This window comes from Ochotona princeps, chromosome 24 (genome assembly GCF_030435755.1).
Source record: "Ochotona princeps isolate mOchPri1 chromosome 24, mOchPri1.hap1, whole genome shotgun sequence".
Lineage (NCBI taxonomy): Eukaryota > Metazoa > Chordata > Mammalia > Lagomorpha > Ochotonidae > Ochotona > Ochotona princeps.
Genome location: NC_080855.1, coordinates 9854610 through 9873415, shown reverse-complemented (window position 1 = coordinate 9873415; position 18806 = coordinate 9854610). Strand labels below are relative to the sequence as shown.

Below are 18806 nucleotides of genomic sequence, written 5' to 3'. Positions count from 1 at the left end.
TGAATCCAGGCTTTTACTAAGCTTGAACTCAATAACCCAGTCCAGATTCACTTCTTCGCTTATTTCCAATTGGGCAGCTTAATCTCTGCCTTAACTTTATCATGCTGATTGGTCATGCTGCTAGCCCTCCATTTGGGGCATTGGGCTTCACAATAGCTTCAGCTTTTCATGTTGAAGCATAAATAAAATGATATTTAATTTGCTCACTGATTTTGCCCTCTAGGAACACCTAGGTATGTTTGACCTGATGTGTTACTACTGTATGACAGTCCTTCATAGCTGTCTAAAAAATTCAAGTTAGAAACCAATTTGGAGCAATTAGTGATTTAACAGTTGTGCAAATGTTTCTGTGCATTAGAGGGAGCATGAAAAATACTCCTGGTGAGAAGCTGGTCAGATCCCCAGACGAGGAGGGTGCTTGGCCAAGCAGCTGCGATGCTGCTTAGAACTCCTGTTTTGGGTTACCTGGGAAACCCCATTTTTGATTCCAGCTTCCTGCTAATGCTCAGCAGGTGATAGCTATAGTTGAGACGTAGGTTGAGTTTTCAGCATCCAGCTTTAGCCTGACTTGGCCCTGGCTGTTTACACACATCTGGGGACTAAACCAGCAGATGAGTACTCTCTGTCCATCTCTGTCTTCTGCCTCTTAAGTGGTTAACATAAGTTTTAAAATTTTTGAAAACTCTTGCTGGTGATAACAGCTAATGCTGCTGCGTGCTATGTGTCGGGTGCCCTGGGGGCATGTGTGTTCATCCCATGAGTCACATCAGCCCTGCTCTTACCCTCACCTGATAGAAGACGTGGAGAGAGAGATGAAATCATTCACCAAGGTCACAGAGTTAGGAAGAAGATGTGGAGCCCAAGCCCAACTCTGAAGCCAGAACCCCAACCAACACACTCAGCTGCTGTCGTCAGATTTATGGCGAGTGGGTCACACAATTCCCTTATGCCATCTGATGAGGCTGGCATGCCCCCTCTCCTACTCTCTGGTTGGCCTCAGCGGGGGCCCGCTCCCTACTCCTTTTACCCCTGTCCCCAGCTCAGAATGAAGTCTGGCAGTGACTCACAGCACTGCATGGGCAGGACTGCAGTTCGCTTTGGGCTGTTTTCTCAAACAACCTGTCGCAGCCTGTTGCAGCCATGCTAAGCTCAGCAACAACCTTCAACTGTGCCTTTTAAAAAAAATTGTCTATTTTTATTGGAAAGTCAGATATACAGAGAAGAGGGAAGAGAGAAGATCTTCTGTTCACTGATTCACTTCCCAAGTGGCTGCAGTGGCCGGATCTGAGCTGATCTGAAGCCAGGAGCCAAGAGCCTCCTCTGGGTCTCCCACATGAGTGCAGAGTCCCAAGGCCTTGGGCCATCCTCTACTGCTTTCCAAGGCCACAAGCAGGGAGCTGGATGGGAAATGGGGCTATTGAAATTAGAACCAGCATGCATATGGGATCCCAGCACATGCAAGGCGAGGACTTTAGCCACTAGGCTATTGTGGTAGGCTCCTCCCTTTTTAAAATACATTTATTTTAATTGGAAAGACAGATCACATATATGAAGAAAGGGAGAGATAAGGAGAAAGATCTTTCATCCTCTGATTTACTCCCCAAGCGAATGCAACAGCTGGAGCTGAGCCTCTCCCAAGCCAGGATCCAGGAGCTTCTTCCAGGTCTCCCACACGGGTGCAGGGTCCCAAGGTTTTGGGCTGTCCTCGACTGCTTTCCCAGGCCACAAGCAGGGAGCTGGATGGGAAGCAGAGCAGCTGGGACTGGGATCCCGGTGCTTGCAAGGTAAGGATTTAGTCATTGAGCCATTGTGCCCCGCAGCTCTCAACTGTGCCTTTTTGCAGGGCCTTACATTGGCTCCCCTAGGCAGTGCCTCCTCAGCATTTGGACCTATTTGCTTCCAGCCTAACTTGGAGGGCAATTCATTCAGTTCCTTCTGTGCTGCCACACCAGAATTCACAGACTGCCTGATTCTAACACAGACATTATTTTCTCACAGTTCTGGAGGCTGTGCAGTTCAAACTAAGGGTGCTGGGCATGCTCGGTTGTCTACTGAGGGCCGGCTTAGCCAAAGGAGAGAAATGCTGTGTCCTTCTGTGGTGCAGAGGTAGTCGAGAGGAGTGGGTCTCTTCCTCAAGCCTAGCAAGGGCACTGCATCTCCAGAGAGGCCCTCACGGCCTCACCCCCCTCTCAGAGGCCCCACATTTGAGCACTGCCCCATTAGCCACACCTGAATTTTGGAAGGGCCACATACACAGCACTTTCTGCCTAGGGCTTGGTGGGGTAGCCCTCTCCTGTGGTTTCTGGGGCACACCTGCTGGCCGTCAGGACTCCTTGTTCAGCTGTTGGATGCAGCTGGGAACCACGGATACTGTGTTCACTCTAGTCTTCCCCATCACAGTCTGTGGAAACAGAAAGCGTTTAATAAAGGAAGAATGAACAGAGATCTGCTATCCCTAATTACCGAGAAGCAGCACATACCCAGGCCACCGTGCGTTGGCTGCAGAGGAGCTGCAGAGGTGGCCACTGCAGTCCTGCTTTGGGCTGAGGGCTCCCAGCACTCAGCGTCAGCTGCACGCCTCACGCTCTGGGCTCGCCTGTCTCAGGTCCTCACACTGGGCTGTGCCTGCCTTGGTTGTTGTCTTGGGGAAAAGCCATCTTCCCCCTTTCTCTTGCAGTTCTGGACCCACCTCAAGGACAGGCCCTCACACCTGGACTGACTGCTTTCAGAGTCAGGGATGGATGTTTATGGATGGTGGTAAACACAGTGTTGAGGGACAGCCTTCCCAGGAGGTCATGGGGCCCTTTCACAGAGAAAATCTTTCACACTGGCCTTAGCCCTCAGAACTGTAACGTAAGTGACTGGTGTGACTTGAAGGCAAACAAGCTCCCTGAGGCCACCTGTCTCAGAGGGGATCCTGGAAGTTGGTCATAAGCTATGGCATACTCATGTTCTCACTTACTCTTCATTTTTTCAGGCACGCGTCCTCCATAGAGAACAGGCTGGAGCTGTGTTGCAACCAGTGGTGGTTTCAATCTGTGCTGATTGTAATTTTTATCCATCGTAGGTTTGAAGACATACCTGATATCGGGTCAGAGAGCCGAGGAGTCCCACTGCAGCTGTGCAGAGGCTTTGCTTTCTGGCTTTGAGGTCCTTGACGGCTCACGGGTGTCCTCAGGCCCTAGGGGACAGGGGACAGCATCGGCAGGGAGTGTCAATGACTTGGCGCAGACTGTCAAAACCTTTGATAACCTTAAGGTTAGTTTTTTTTTCTACTTCTCAAACTTTCTATTAATTCTACAGTAGAACATGTGCAATAATAACCTTCAGGTCTCTAGCAAACCACTTAAATGTTCTTCAATTTGATTTTTGCAGTTTTTAAATTTAGTGTAAAGTTAGCGGTTTGTATTGCAATAACCTTGCTTTTTCACATATTAATGTCCCCATTTCCTGTCTTCATTGTCACCTAAGTTACTAGTTTTGTCCTTTTCTGTATTTTGGGGTTTCTAGACAACAGTGAAGAGGATTCTCCATGAACCTTATTCAAGAGATGGCTTATATTTTATTTCAGAAACTACGTTTTTTTTTTTAATTTTTTTTAAATTTTATTTATTTATTTTTTATTACAAAGTCAGATATACTGAGAGGAGGAGAGACAGAGAGGAAGTGGAGCTGCCGGGATTAGAACCAGCAGCCATATGGGATCAAGGCAAGGACCTTAGCCACTAGGCCACACTGCTGAGCCCAGAAACTACATGTTTTTGAATGCTTAATCCTGTGCTTGAAATCTGTATCATATGATAATTCAAAATTTTGTTGGTGTGGCTGAATTTTGCAATGTAACTCACTGAACCATTGCAGGTTGCTGGGAACATGCTGGCTTTTCATTATGGGTGCTGAGATCTCTGGTTTTGAGCTAGAAGTACCCATTTCTATACTGTTTCTTTGTCAAAACACAAACTACTGAGGAATTAATATGCTTGGCTCTGGGCATAAGAATTCATCCTAGTTTATAAGTTATTCCTTGGTTTTCATATTTGACTTACCCCCACCCCCCACCCCATCCCGCCCAAGATACCCTGTGCTTATTTTATAGTTTGCTGGTTCTTTTTTTTTTATTATTATTATTTTTAAGATTAAAAACAAAATTTATTGGAAAGGCAGATTTACAAAGAGGTAGAGAGAGAGAGGAAGATCTTCTGACTGCAGATCCACTCCCCAAGTGGCCGCAATGGCCACAGCTGAGCCAATCCGAAGCCAAGAGCCTCCTCTGGGTCTCCCATGTGAGTGCAGGGTCCCAAGGCTTTGGGCCATCCTCCACTGCTCTTCCAAGCCACAAGCAGGGAGCTGGCTGGGAAATGGAGCAGCTGGGACCCAAAAGGATGCCTATATGGGATCCCAGCAGATGCAAAGCAGGGATTTAGCCACTAGGCCGTTGTGCAGGGCCCACTGTTGCCATTTTTAAAAAGAGACTGGCAGTTACAACAATAACTTGCTTGTTCTGCGTTCTCAGACAGTGCTCGCTTCGGCAGCACATATACTGTTCCCAGATAAACAAATGATACATTAGGGGATGAAATCCATTTTTGTGGCTTCTATTCAGTATGTTCACCTATCCACACTCATTAACCTTTTGGAAAGCTGGCTGTTGGTGCTTAAGCTCCGTTGTCTTCATGATGTGGCAGTCCATCAGGATTCAACTTCTCTGGCCGTGTTGAAGAACAGGGTGTCTATCATCCAGTTCCTCCTGGTACTTGTGATCAGGCTCACTGGCAGCGCTCAGACATCTTCATGGTGTGCTTGGCTGCTCTAACACAGGGTTTCTCAGAGTTGGCTCTGCTGATATTTTGGTCCAGATAGCCTGGGGTATGGGTGGCATCTTGGGCATTGTTAGATACTGAGGAGCATCCCCAATATCACAACACCCCTGCCCAGGTGGTGCCAGCCAAGTGTTCCCCTTAGGGGAGACAGAACCACCCTAGGTGAGGGTCACTGGCACAATTGCATGAGACCCTCTCTTTCCAGCACATGCATCCTGGTCACTGTATCTGAGCTTTCTCCAATGTCTGCAAACTACAGAGGTGGCCTCCTCACTAGGGCTGATGGTTTGCAGCAATCAAAAACAGGAGCTCACAGCTCGCAGGCTGTTACTGAGCATGGGCAGGAAGAGATTGGCGTGGGTGAGGAAAAAACACGACTTCCCAAATATGGTTCATTTCTTGGGGAAAAATTGTTTCCTTCAGGCTTCTAATGGAGCTGCACTTTAGTAAAGAAATGGAGCTCAAAGCCCAAAATAAGTGGTTTGTTGTACATATTGTGCATCCCTGCATTCCCAGTCATTAGGGAATACATTTATTAGGTTTGCCCTGTCACATAATCACACTGCCAGCGACAGCAGTTCTGTGCCAAGTTGTCTGAAGAGAAGGTTTTCTCTTGGCCCTGGCACAGTAGCCTACTGGCTAAAGTCCTTACTTTGCACCCACCAGGATTGCACATGGGTCCCAGTTTTTGTCCTAGCATCCCCTCTTCCCTCCCAGCTCCCTGCTTGTGGCCTGGAAAAGCATTAGAGGACGGCCCAAAGCCTTGGGACCCTGCACCTGCCTGGGATACCCAGAAGAGGCTCCTGACTCCTGTCTTTGGATCGGCTCAGCTCTGGCCGTTGCAGCCACTTGGGAAGTGAATCAGTGGATGGAAAATCATCTTCTCTGTCTCTCCTCCTCTCTGTATATCTGACTTTCCAATAAAAATTTAAAAATCTTTAAAAAAAATAAGGTTTTCTCTCACTCTGAAAGAACATTCCTTGTTCCGATCACATGTGTTTGTTTTGATCTGATGGACAAAAGCTACCAGGTGTCTTCAGAAAGTTCATGGAAATGGGTATTATGAAAAAAGTACAGATTTCAGGCGTTTTTTCATCAAAATAACATTACCTTTTAATTTCATTTTATGATCTTTTTGAAGAGTCCTTCACATTTACTGTATTCTGTTGCTATGCATATAGATTTTCTAAATAATCATTGAATATTTTCAGAAAATCTAATAGTGATAATGGACTATGTTTACCAAAAGGACTTTAAGTAAAAAAAAAAAATCCCAACCCATACAAACCCTCCCCCAGGAGAAAATGATGAGTTGGATCACAAAGTATAATTTCTGATATATTTTCATGGCTTGGGCAGAATAATAGAATATTTGAGATAAAGGCAATCTTCAAACATTAGAATGATTTGGATTCCACAATTGGGCAGAAAGAACATGAAGATGAAAGACATGGTTCCCCCTGCAGGCATTGTACCTTGGGGTCCCCTTCTCATTATCCTGACTTCTCTGAGACCAGAGGATGACAGGCGAGTCTGAAATACAAATACTGGGTGATCGGAAGAGACTCGTAGGAACTCTGATCTCAGATTTTCATAGGAGAAAACTGAGTTCTGCTTTAAAAATCGAATAGTTTATCATCTGACCCATGAGTCCTTCTCCCAAGTCAGAGTTTTCAAACAGTGACATGTTTGTTCTGCCAGTCACTTGCTTATTCCTTGTTTGGCTGGTTTATTCTACAGTTGTCAGTGCCTGGTGTGTATGTTGTTGCTCAGTGGTGTTTTCTGCCCTAGGCCAGCTTTTCCTGTTTCTAGTATTCTAACTGGTTCCCATTAAACCCTCACCAGGGCTTGTTGGCTCTTTCTGCCTACGGGCTCCTTTCCCTTGTCACTGCTGCCACCTTGTTGGGTGAAGGTGACTGGTTTCTGTCATTCCCACCTCCCATGCCTTGCCGACAAGTCCTTGAATCTGGCAGTATACCCTGAAGTACATTCCCCTGAACCAAAGTTTTTCAGGGTGGAAATGGTTGTCAAGTGCAGAGAGTCCTCTGTAGTCAAGTGGACGGAACATTCTGGATTAGACATTCTGGGACTGATCAATACCTGGAGTATGCAGGTAGACACTGCAAGGCCTCTCTGGGCTGCTGAGTGTGAGCCTGGCCAGGCCTCCTTGAGCGCAGATTCTTGCTTTCAAGGTATACCTGGGAGGGCAAGGGCTGCGGTTAACACCTTTTGGGGCAGTGCTCGGATAATGAAAAAACTTGTGCCAAGGACCAGGCACGAAGAGGAAAGTTCTGAAATGAAGACATTTCCTGTCCTGTTGGTGTTGATTCTCTTGTCTGTGCTGCCCAATGCTTCTATTTCCCCCTAAATTCCTCTCTGCATTATGCTCTTCAGCTTCCCTACTGATTTCCATTCCTGCTCTAACTACAGGCACTGTCTTCCCATCTCCTGCAGTCTATACTCCTGGCCTGTAACCTACACAACATGAGGTCTCAGTTCCCAGGTGCCCTCCTGTGAGTTCTTTGAATGCAGAGGCTGTGTATTAAATAACGTCTATTTCCCAAGTGCCCAGTGCCATGCCTGGCACGTGGGAGATCATTACAACTTTGTTTTGGCTTCAGTGTTTAATCCTTTGATGACATACAGGCAGGTGCCACTCTCCAGAAGCACACGAGGAGGAATGGAACTCAGAAGCCTGGGCAAGGACTCTTGAGAACCAAGACAATGTCCAAGAAGGACTGTCTGCCCCAACCATGTGTTCTCTCTGCCTTTAAGTTGCCACCCAGTTCAGAGCCAGGAAATCCCCATGTAATCCCGCACAGCCTAGCTGGGGAACTGTAGCAGCCTCCCAGGAAGTAACAGTGCTGTCAATAGCCCTGCATTTCAACCTGAGGTCCTCAGTCAAAGGGAACCTGCCCACACTTCAGTCTTGTTTCCAAAGACCAACAGTGAGTGTGGTCAGCAGGCCCTTGTATTGGATTGGGGATTGGGGATGGACAAGGAGGGATCTAGAAGGGAACCTGGCACAGGCAGTTAGGGACAAGGCTGCCCCATGTCAACATCAAGGGAGGTGACATGAATGGAAAAAAACTGCATGTTAATATTGAAACTCCTGGGACAGACATTTAGCACAGCATGTTGAGCGGCCACTTGAGATACTTGCATCCCATATCAGATTGTTGGTTCAAGTTCTGGCTTCTCTGTGGTCCCAGTGCGGCTTCCTGCTAATGTGCCTGGGAGGCAGCAAGTGGTGAGTACTTGGGTTCTTGCCCATCCACATGGAGTTCAGGCCCTCGCGTTGCATTAGCCTATCCTTGGCTGTTGTGGGCATTTGGGAAATGAACCAAAGAATGCAAGAGCTCTCTCACTCTCTTTCCTTTCTCTCCCTGTCCTTCTCTGTCTTTTTCTCTCACCATCCAGGGCAGGAGTGGGGAGGGCAGGAGACACCTGTCATCTTGTATTGCTGGCAAGAAGTAATGGACTGTCTTGGAAAGTTCTCACCCTTCATTGGGATTAGAGGAAATTCTTACAGTTATTGCAGTTGGATGCTGTCTGCTATAGCCACATCACAAATATGGTGCAGACAAGTGGGCTTCTTGGCCTGGTTAATGTGATGTCCAAAGCTCTACAGTAGGCTATCTGCTTCCCATTTTGTTTTTCTTTGTTTTAAAGATTGATTTATTTTCATTGGAAATTCAGATTTACAGAGAGAAAGAGAGAAAGATCTTCCATCTTCTGGTTCCTAAGGCTTTGGGCCGTCTTCAACTGCTTGCCCAGGCCACGGCCAGGAAACTGGAAGGGAAGTGGAGCAGCCGAGAAACAAACCGACATCTGTATGGGATCCCATTGCATGCAAGGCCAGGATTTTAGCCACTCAGCTACCGTGCCACGTCCCTGCTTCCTATTTTGTTATGAGAACTCGTGGTGGATAAATGGATACTGCATATGCCAATAAAAATAACTTTTCAACAGCTTCATGGAGAATGAAGTAAATAAGAACCAGAGAATGAATGGCCTTTAATCCCGATAGTTTTCACTGCTGGACCATCAAAGCTGTGAAAATATCTTAGTTGTCTCTGAAGAACTTCATGGCCAGTACACCTGTTGGCTAGTCTTTGTGAGATCTCTTTAATCTGTTACTGAGAACCTTGGAACTGCATGTGTGCTGGCTGTTTTTACACTTTTACAGTCAGTAATTAAGCTAACGATCTGCATTTGCCCATCTGGGGACAATTCAGAACTGATCTGTCCTTTTTTCACAGGTTTTTATCTCCCCTGTGAGGCTAGTACCCCAGGAACCATTCTTTTGTGACAGTCATCATGACTTATTTTAATGACAGAAAATAAATCATCACTCCTTTTACCTCCTTGTTATCCGTATATAAAATCATTGTGAGTAGGCCAGTCAGCCAAGTTCAAGGGAGTAGATGGCCTTATAGTTCATTGTGGAAACTGAAAAGAAATTCACATAAACATTTGTGCATATGCATTCACATATACTGTATGCATTTTAGAAACTGTAAGCATTTATTGTAGAGGATCATCTTAAGTAATAGCTGTGATAGCTGCAGGACCCTGTGAATATATAAAAACTACTAGGTTTTTTTACTTGTTAGTGAATGATGTGGTTTGAAAATTACATCTCGAGAAAGCTGTTAGAAAAATGAATAGTATAGGTCCCGGCAGAGTAGCCTAATGGCTAAAGTCCTCACCTTGCATGCACTGAGATCCTATATGGGCACGCATTCATGTCCAGCTGCTACACTTCCCATCCAGCTCCCTGCTTGTGGTGTGAGAAAGCAGACAAGGATGGCCCAAAGCCTTGGGACCCTGCACCCACATGGGAGACCTGGAAGAAGATCCTGGCTCCTGGCTTCGTATTGGCTCAGTTCTGGCCATTGTGGCCATTTGGGGAGTAAACCAGTGGACAGAAGATGTTTCTCTGTCTCTCCTTCTCTCTGTGAATCTGCCTTTCCAATAAAAATAAGTAAATAGGGCCCAGCGGCGTAGCCTAGCAGCTAAAGTCCTCACCTTGAATGCCCTGGGATCCCATATGGACGCTGGTTCTAATCCCGGCAGCTCCACTTCCCATCCAGCTCCCTGCTTGTGGACTGGGAAAGCAGTCAAGGACGGCCCAAAGCTTTGGGACCCTGCACCTGTGTGGGAGACCCGGAAGAGGTTCCTGGTTCCCGGCATCGGATCGGCGCAGCACCGGCCGTTGCACTCACTTGGGGATTGCATCATCGGATGGAAGATCTTCCTCTCTGTCTCTCCTCTCTGTACGTCTGACTTTGTAAGAAAAATGAATAAATTTTTAAAAATAATTAAAAAAATAAGTAAATAGTATGACTGTCGTCCCTGCAACATAAATGTAGAGTAGCTTTTTTAGAATTATTTGTTTGTTTGAAACCCAAGGACATTGTAGAAATAGCTCAGAAGCATGAGGATCGTGAAAGATGAGAATGAGGAATGGCCCCAGGCTAGAGGAAACCAAGCAGGCATGGAAGCCAAGTGCACTGTGGGTTCCTGGATGGGAACTGGGAGCAGAGGAGCGTCGTCAAATGGAAGCTTGAGGCATCTTCATGTTCTCTGCCTTTGGCTTAATAGTGCTGTGCCAGTGTTCACGGCTTAGTGTGGATAACTGAGCTGTAGCTGTAGCTGTGTGTGAAGGTATGCAAAGTCAACTGTCTTTCCCACTCCCATCATCCTAAAAGTATGCAGAAGTTTAAAGGTGTGAAGTGTCTGTCTGTCTACATCTATGCATGAGTTGAATGAGAAGCTATACCCAGCCTCATTTAGTTGGTGTCACCAGGTAAATGAAGTGTTGCACACGGACAAACCTTCCACACTACAGAAAACTAAGTTTTTCCTAATTTTAGTTTTCGGATGGAATGTTTCCACAACATAGCAAGAGTCTCGTTACTATGCAGTCTGCTGAACAGCGCAGTTTCATCTGCTCTGACTCTGCTGATCATGACCAGCCTCAGGAGTTGAATGATAGGTTCCGGGTCCTTTGGCTTTGAGATCTTGTGTCTGAGTTTTGCAGGGTTTTATTTGTGTGTTGTTGTGCCTCTGGTATTGCAGCCTGTGGTTTTCTGTTCTCACAGCTTCTGGGATGCCTTTCTATGGAAATTGCTGCTTCTCTTTTCCTCTAAGACCATATTAGCAGAAACTGTCTTTTTAAAGTCCCTGTGTCTGTGTCTCATCCGTGTGCTCAAGCAGCAGGGCCCTGTTACCACAGCACAAAGTTAGTCCACTCATCAAGCATGAGATGCTGTGACTGTGTTCCCCTCTGCTGAGTTATATCTGCGTGACTCTGCCTCAGTTTCCACGTATGTAAAAGGAGCTTCCTGCTTCAAGGGTGCGTATGAGAACTGAATAAATGGATGCACACTAAGAGCTTGCAGTGATATTATAACCAAGTCATGATCATGTCTGTCACCCATGGTTGATGCAACTCTGGGAACAAAGGATAGTTCTCCCAGTAACGAAGTGTCCTGCTCACCAAGGTTATTATTGCCTTCTTGTTCCTTGGGAAAGAGGCCTCCCTGCTCTCCCTTTTGACAGTCCTGAAAAGGAACAGCTGTTGGCTTAGAGCTGATTTATCTTGGGTTAAGAAACATCCTTGAAGAGAGTGTTTGATAGCTGTGTATCATGTATCAACTTCCTGTGGTGCCAGAGGTGCCGCTTAAAAGAACCAAGTGAACAGCTAGTTGGGCCACTTGGGAGGAAGAGACCTAGGAGATCGAAGTACCACAGTCTTCCTTGAGCCAAGAAAGGAGGCCTTAGCTCTGTGGTGATTAGGGCCAGGAGTACTGAGCCCAGTCCTCACCACCACCAAGTCTGTGCCACCTCAGGGTTACCATTTCTGCCTCAGATGTTGCTGTGAGGGTTGACTGGGCCACAAACACTACATGGCTGAGGACCTACTGCTGTTGCTGATTTGTCTTGGGCACATGGTTGGTTCAGAACCGGTGTAGCTACCATCATCATGGCAGTGATTTTATCTGTGGAGCCTGCCAAGGCTGCTCCCTGAGGTGGGCTGCTTAGTGTGCAACATAAGCTCATGGGGCCACAGTGTATGGGAGGGAAGCCCTCGTGGGGAGAATAGAGTCCCCTACTGTCTTCTGTTTGTTCTCTGGTACCCATAACTGTGGCTCTTCAATGCATGGACCAATGCTGCACAGCCGCTTGAGCCACTATGAGCACCTAAAGGGCAGGCGACCTCCTCTGAAATTACCTGGGAAGAAAAAAGTTCCTGAAACAAATTGATGCCTAAAGTTTCCTATAGACCAAGTGGGCCTGCTTGTAATGAAGGACATTAAATTACTGATAAAACTAGTCAGTCAATTCTCCTCCTGTGTGGAAGGAAGTCAGTCCTCCACGAGCCTAGTGGTTGCTGCGTAGAATGAAGCTGGCTCAAATCCCTCTGACATGGTCGCCCTGTATGTCCTCATTTTGCCCTTAGAATGATTCTGTGGGGGAGACACAGCCCCACTTTACAAAGCCAGAAACAGGCTCAGAGAGAACCTGTTGTGTCATAGAGCCACTATTCAGTCCATGACAGTTTAATTCCAGAGCCCTTAGCGCCAAGCCAGTTCCAGACATCTCTGGCTTCTTTTTTTTAATAGTCCTAATGGTTTAGAGTCACAAGCCATGATGTCAAGCCTCCCACCTCTCTGCCCTGTCTCCCAGTTGGCTCCCTGCAGGGGCCAGTGCCAGCCACTGCCCACAGCTGCAGGCAGGCTCCTGTGGGGTCTTGCTCAGGTGTCCCTGGGCGCATTTACTTCACTTCTCCACTGGGGGCTTCCAGGTCCTTCTGTGTGTGTGTTCATGTGAGAAGATGGTGAAATCTTCTACCATTTAACACAGTCAGTGCTGACAGGGGTTTATAGATCATTCCTTTGTGTATTGTTGACAAGTAGAACATCTTGCCCCTGTTACTCATGTCAGCTCTTAAAGAGAACGAAGCACATTAGATCTAGTTGCTTCATTTTTCCAATGGATATGAATGTTTAAACTTGGCAGGTGCTTTGTATTAGATTTGCAGTCTACATGATCCTTTAGAATCTTTGTTATCTGACTTAATATAACCTAGTCGCACTGTCAAACTTGGGATATTGTCTGGGTCACATGCCTGCCCTTAGTGTCAATTTCTGAAATAATGCCTATCCTCCTACAATTTATCCAGGTGGTTTTTTTTTTTTAATTTTGAAAATTTTAGGTGTTTTTTTTTTAAATATCTATATGGAAAGTCAGATATACAGAGAGGAGGAGAGACAGAGAACAAGATCTTCCATCCACTGATTCACTCCCCAAGTGGGTGCAACGGCCATAGTTGCACTGATCTGAAGTCAGGAGCCAGGAGCGTCTTCCAGGTCTCTCACTTGTGTGCAGGGTTCCAAGGCTTCAGGCCATGCTTGACTGCTTTCCCAGACCACAGGCAGGGAGCTGGATGGGAATCGGGGCCACCAGGACACAAACCAGCACCCATATAGGATCTCGGCGCATGCAAGGCAAGAACCTTAGCCACTAGGCTACTGCGCTGGGCCCTATCCAGGTATTTAATTATTCTTACAGCCTGAAAATTGTTTTTGAGTCCTAAAAAAAAAATTCTCTCCTGCTGCATTTGGTCTTCTTCACTGGAAACTCTTATTCCCTTCTTCACAGCAATTCCTAGGTTACTAAATCACATTAATAACAGCAGAGTTATTAAGGATATAGTGTGTTCCAGAAGCTGCATGAGCTATTTACTATTTATTTCGGTAAGACATAATTTGAGTATGTCTTTTTTAAGAAAAAAAAAGAAAGAAAAAATTGTAAGGCAGAGTTAGAGAGAGAGAAAGGAGAGATAATCTTCCCTCCATTGGTTCATTCCCACAATGACCACAATAGCCAGGGCTGGGCCAGGAAACCAGGATTCCGAAGTTCAGACCATCCTCCACCGATTTTCCAGGCGTATTAGCAGGGAGCCAGAGTGCAAGTGTTAACACCTGACTCAAACTGGAGCTCATATGGGATGCCAGCATCGCAGCTACAGGTTTAGCCTGATATACTACAACACAAGCCCCAAAAGTGTTCCTTCAAGAGGAAGTATTTTCACTCTCAATTTACAGAGGAGGAAATCAAGGGATGCAGATTTGAATGGGATCTCCACACCAGTAGATAATTGGGCCCAGAGTTGAACCTGGCTGATGAGAAGCAAAGGCCTGCCCTTTCCACCTGTCACAGCTAAATGTCGCCTTCCCTTTTCGAGGACGGCTAATTCCTATAAACTTTCAAGAATCCCTGGGTCTGTACATGCGTATTTGGACTCCTTATGGGAACACCTCCCCACAGTAGAGAACTCAGTGTTCTTAGGTTAGGGGCTAGTTTGTTTATTCAGTAAGCCCTATTGAGGTCTGATTCACATACTATAAAATCAGACCTTTAAGGTTCCTGGTATATTTGCAAGGTTGTGCAACCCTCACTACAGTCAATTTTTAAAGAATCCTCATCACCCCCAAACAAAGCCTTATCTTAGTCAAGATATCAGGGCTTGTAAACAACAGAAACTTGCTTTTGATGGTTTAGGAGACTGGAAAGCCCAAGATCAAGTAAGGAACTGTCTCCTGGTTCATGTCTGGTGCTTTCTCCCAGGAGCAGGGGACAAGGGAGGTCCCCAGGGTGTCTGTCACGAGGCCATCAGGCCCCTGGGTGAGGACTGTCCTCACAGCCTGAGCACCTCTCACAGGCCTTGCCTCTGCAAGTCATCACCCACCAACCTAAGGATTAGGGTTTCAACATGGAGTTCGGAGGGAGCAGGGAAGATGGAAGGACACAACCTTTCAGACCAAAGCCCATATCTCCTTCTTACCTGACAACCATTAGCCCGCTGCCACCTCCTTGGATTCACCTTTTCTGGATGTGTCTCCTGGATGGGATCACACATGGCATGGCCTTTTCCCCTTAGTGCAGCAATGTCAGGATTCATCCATACCGTGGCGTGGGTCATGCTTCGTTCTTTCTCATTGCTTAGTACTAGTTCGTTGTGTTGCAAGATCAGTTAGTTTCTCCATTCATCAACTAACACTTAAGATTCCATATTTTAGCCATTGTGTGTAGCAGTGCTGTGTGCCTCCTTGTACAGGCTTTTGTGGATTTCAACTTGTTTGTTTGAAACTCCTTCCTTAGTAGTGTGGTGGGCCTCCTATGGGACAGAAAACCTGCAATGACCACAGGGGCGGTCCTGGCTTCTGAGTGTGTTCCTACAACCTTTGTTTTTTTTCGTAGACCTGTCCTTCATGTGGAATCACCTTTGCTCCCAAATTGGAAGCTGGCGCAGAAGGTGGCGCTGTCCAGAATGGCTGTCAAGATGAGCATAAGAACAGCACCAAGGTAACAGGCTCATGGCTGTTGTTCCTGTCACTTCCTCTCCTGGCGCATCCACCTAAGGTGACATTCCTCTCTTGTCAACTTCTTAGTTCTGAGAGTAACTCCTGTTAGGTAACACTGTGCCATACCTTCCAGTCCTCTGGGCCAAGAACAGCCTGATAAAGAACAGGGTGGGGCCTTGGAACCTACCCGCACAGAGTAGAAAGAGGACCTGCTGATTGGGTGGGACTCCCTACGTGGGTGGTGAGAGTTATAAAACCTGTGCATGAGAGTGGTTAAGGATTGATTTTTGTGTTAGAAGCTGAATTCAGCATGTGGTTGAAAATGAACATGCCATGGGGGTGAAGGGCCTTTTCCAAATGAGAAACAACAGCAGAGGCCAGCCAGAGGGTGAGCAGCTAGGAGGCTGGGACCAGTCTGGGCAGAGGGGCACTAGGTTTTGGGACCAGTCTGGGCAGAGGGGAAGATGGGATGAAACCCACATCTGGGAGCCTGTCTCACGAAGGCTGCCTTTCCCAGGGAGGCCTACATTTCTGTCATGCTCCGCCCTGTCATCTGCCATAGGACCTGTGTGAGCAGGTCAACCCATGTCTCTCACGCCCCTCTCAACATGCAGAATATCAGCTGCTGTCTTCTTCCACCATTGCCTAAGCCACACACCAACAGCTCTGGACTTCTTTTCCCTGGACTCATCCTTGCACAACCCCTGGAACCCTGGTTCTGGGATAAGCAAACTCCCAGAGCTTCAGTTCTCCACTCTGTCTCGCTTACTGGCTCCTCCCATACCCCCACCTTCCTGACTGCCTGATGGAGCATTCAGATGAAAGGGACCTTGCAGGTGTGGGCCCCTCACGTAAGTCAGAGTGTCCAGCAGCAGCTCAGGGGGCTCCAGCAGGGCCAGAGGTCAAGGTGGGCAAAGCTCACATCCTGTGCCTCCATCTTACTCCCTATGTTTGCTTCCTCTTCGTCTCGAGGCAGGCTTCTGGAGGACCTAACCCCAAAACTCAGAATGGACTTCTGAGCCCTCCCCAGCAGGAGAAGCTGACCAACAGTCAGACCTCCTTGTGTGAGATCCTGCAGGAAAAGGGAAAGTGGGCAGGGGTAAGCTTGGATCAATCAGCTCTGCTTCCACTAAGATTCAAGAACATCCGGGAGAAGACCGATGCCCACTTTGTGGACGTTATCAAAGAAGACAGGTAAGACCGGGGTCATCTGTAATGATGGCAGAGGTGTGCAGGTGAAACACTCTCCCATCGTTAACATATTACTTTATTCTATTTTGCATTCATTTGAACCTTAGAATAGTTGCCCAAATTGTAGGGAGAATTTTCTTGACACCCTGTGCCCAGATGACCAGTTTTACGCACGTGAATAAGTCTGTTTTACCACTCTCCTCCCCTCTCCCTACCATCTTCTCCCTCTCTTCCTCTCTCTCTATGACATCTATTTCTGAGTTTTTCTGAACCATGTGACAAAAAGGTGCAAAGTCATGGTATTTAACCTTGTATTTCCTAAGACAGGAATATCATGTGATGTAGTTATACAAATGTACTTCAAAAAGTTCATGAAAGAATGGACCTAAAATACAAATTAATGTCCGTGTAAAAACATTTGAAATCCAGTATATGAGATTTTTCATAATATGAATTTTTATGAACTTTTTAAGGCTCTCAAATTCAGGAAATTTCACACTGATCTGATAGCTTATCTAATTTGCAGTTTCTATTCCAGTTTTGTCAGCTGATCTAACATGTCCTGGAAAGTGTTTTCCCTAGCTTAGGATCATGTGTTCCATTGTTTGATTGTTCTTCCTCAGATGTGCTTGGTCTCCATGATGCTGATGTCCCAGTCCTTGGGTAGAATATTCCTGATGCTGGATTAGTGTACTGTTTGCGCCTGAGTCACAGAGGTCCTGCACCCCTGGCCAGATGCCACCTGAGTGGTCCTGGGCCTTCAGAGGATCTTGGGTCAGAGGCACCTTGGTGATTCTTTGCTGGTGATGCTCACCTTGATACATCAGCAGGGTCTTTCCAGTTCCTTCCATGAGGAACTGTAGTTAACTGCTTTCTCCCTGGGACTAATGAGCAACCTTGTGAGAGTCCCATTCTTCATCAGGTTTCCCTAGAGTTTATTCCCATTTTGATGATTATGGCCCAAAAGTCTTTACTATGATGTTTCAGAATTGTGATATTCCAGCTGCATCTCTTGCACAGTCATCGCTTGGTTCTTGGCCTCCCACCTTAAGGAAGGGCCCTCCCCATCCCTGCTTTACCTGCCCGTCTTTGTCCAACCTGAACTCCTATGTTGTCTCATGGGCTATCAGGCATTGCTGTCAATACCATATTTGGTTACTGTCCTGGTCTCCAGTCTGGCTAAAGGGAGCCTCCTTCAGGCTGGCTCCTGCAATTTTCCCACACGGCCCCGTTGTGTCAGGACAGTTCCAGGCTGTTTTTACATTCCCTGCTCTGGCTCCAGAAATCCTATTGTTTAGGTACTCTAGCTACTAATGTTGCATAAAAGGTTGGTGTCATCCAAGAACATATTCTGTGGGGTTTCAGTCCTGTTCCATTAAGTGGGACTTGTTTTGTGGCCTCTGTGTGGTTGGTTTTGGTGAACAGGCAAAATAGTGGAATATTCATTCTGCATTTGTAGAATGTTGTGATTCACAAGGATCAATAAAGTCCAGCTCGTTGGGAGTATTACTGTTCAGATTATCTGTCTCTTTGTTATTTTTTTTGTCTATTTTTCTATCAGTTGTTGAGATGTAAGTATTAGAATCTCCAGGTATGTCTGACTGTGGAAAAATATATGTCTCTTTTTAGTCCCGACAATTTTTGTATCAAGCATTTTCACACTTTTTAAAACATGAACACACATTCATAAGTATTACATGTTGATGAATTCTTTTTTCATCTCACAGTGTCCCTCTTTATCCTGGGTCATTCTCTTTGCCTCAAAACCTGCCTGTTCTGATTCTGAGCCATGTTAGCTTACTGTTTGCATACAGCATCCTGTTTTCTTCTTTCTTTCTGCCTGTCCATGTGTTTCTGTTGCTTTTTTATCCATTCTAACAGCATTTACCTTTTAGCTGTGTTTTAATGTGCTTTGATAGTTTGGCTTTTTGGCATCATTTTTCTTGTAGTGATTGTTCTGGGAATACACATCCAGGAATTGTGGAAGTCCTCTGAGAGTTACTGTTATATCGCTTCCTTCCAAATGAAGAAATACTGAAACCACACTGGTGTATCACCTCGTTCTGATTACTTTTGCTGTAGTAGTCACATGTTACATCTTCATCTGCTACAGACTCTTCCCTTTAGAGATGTTGGGTTAGTCTCTGTGGACTGCCCCTCTGCTGAGTGTGGTCGTGTGTCCAGCATGTTGGTGTGCCTAGTCATTTTTGGATTGTGTTATAGACGTTGTGTACAATGCTTGAAACCTCTGGATCTTGTTTTATTCCCCCTGAGGAGTATCAGTTTTGCTTGTCTGGCTTGGCAGTTAACTCTCTGAATCTCAACTCTGGAGGTTTTCTTCCTGGAGACGGCAGAGGCCATTCTGACCCTCACTGGTGCTTGGTGGCCACCCGGTGCATACACACATGGGCGCAGCCAG

General features: G+C 46.4%; 1 protein-coding gene across 3 annotated transcripts in view; it reads left to right on the top strand.

The window, feature by feature from the left end:
- The window catches only part of ADCY9 (adenylate cyclase 9), a 165865-nt gene that overhangs the window by 131595 nt on the left and 15464 nt on the right, over positions 1 to 18806 (top strand). For 2 of the 3 annotated variants that reach the window (XM_058680987.1, XM_058680988.1), the window contains 3 exons: positions 3068 to 3258; positions 15093 to 15254; positions 16173 to 16390. In XM_058680987.1, the coding sequence (XP_058536970.1) occupies positions 3068 to 3258; positions 15093 to 15254; positions 16173 to 16390 (571 nt within the window). The remainder of the gene's footprint in view (positions 1 to 3067; positions 3259 to 15092; positions 15255 to 16172; positions 16391 to 18806) is intronic. The other variant, XM_004586704.2, reaches the window with a different exon arrangement.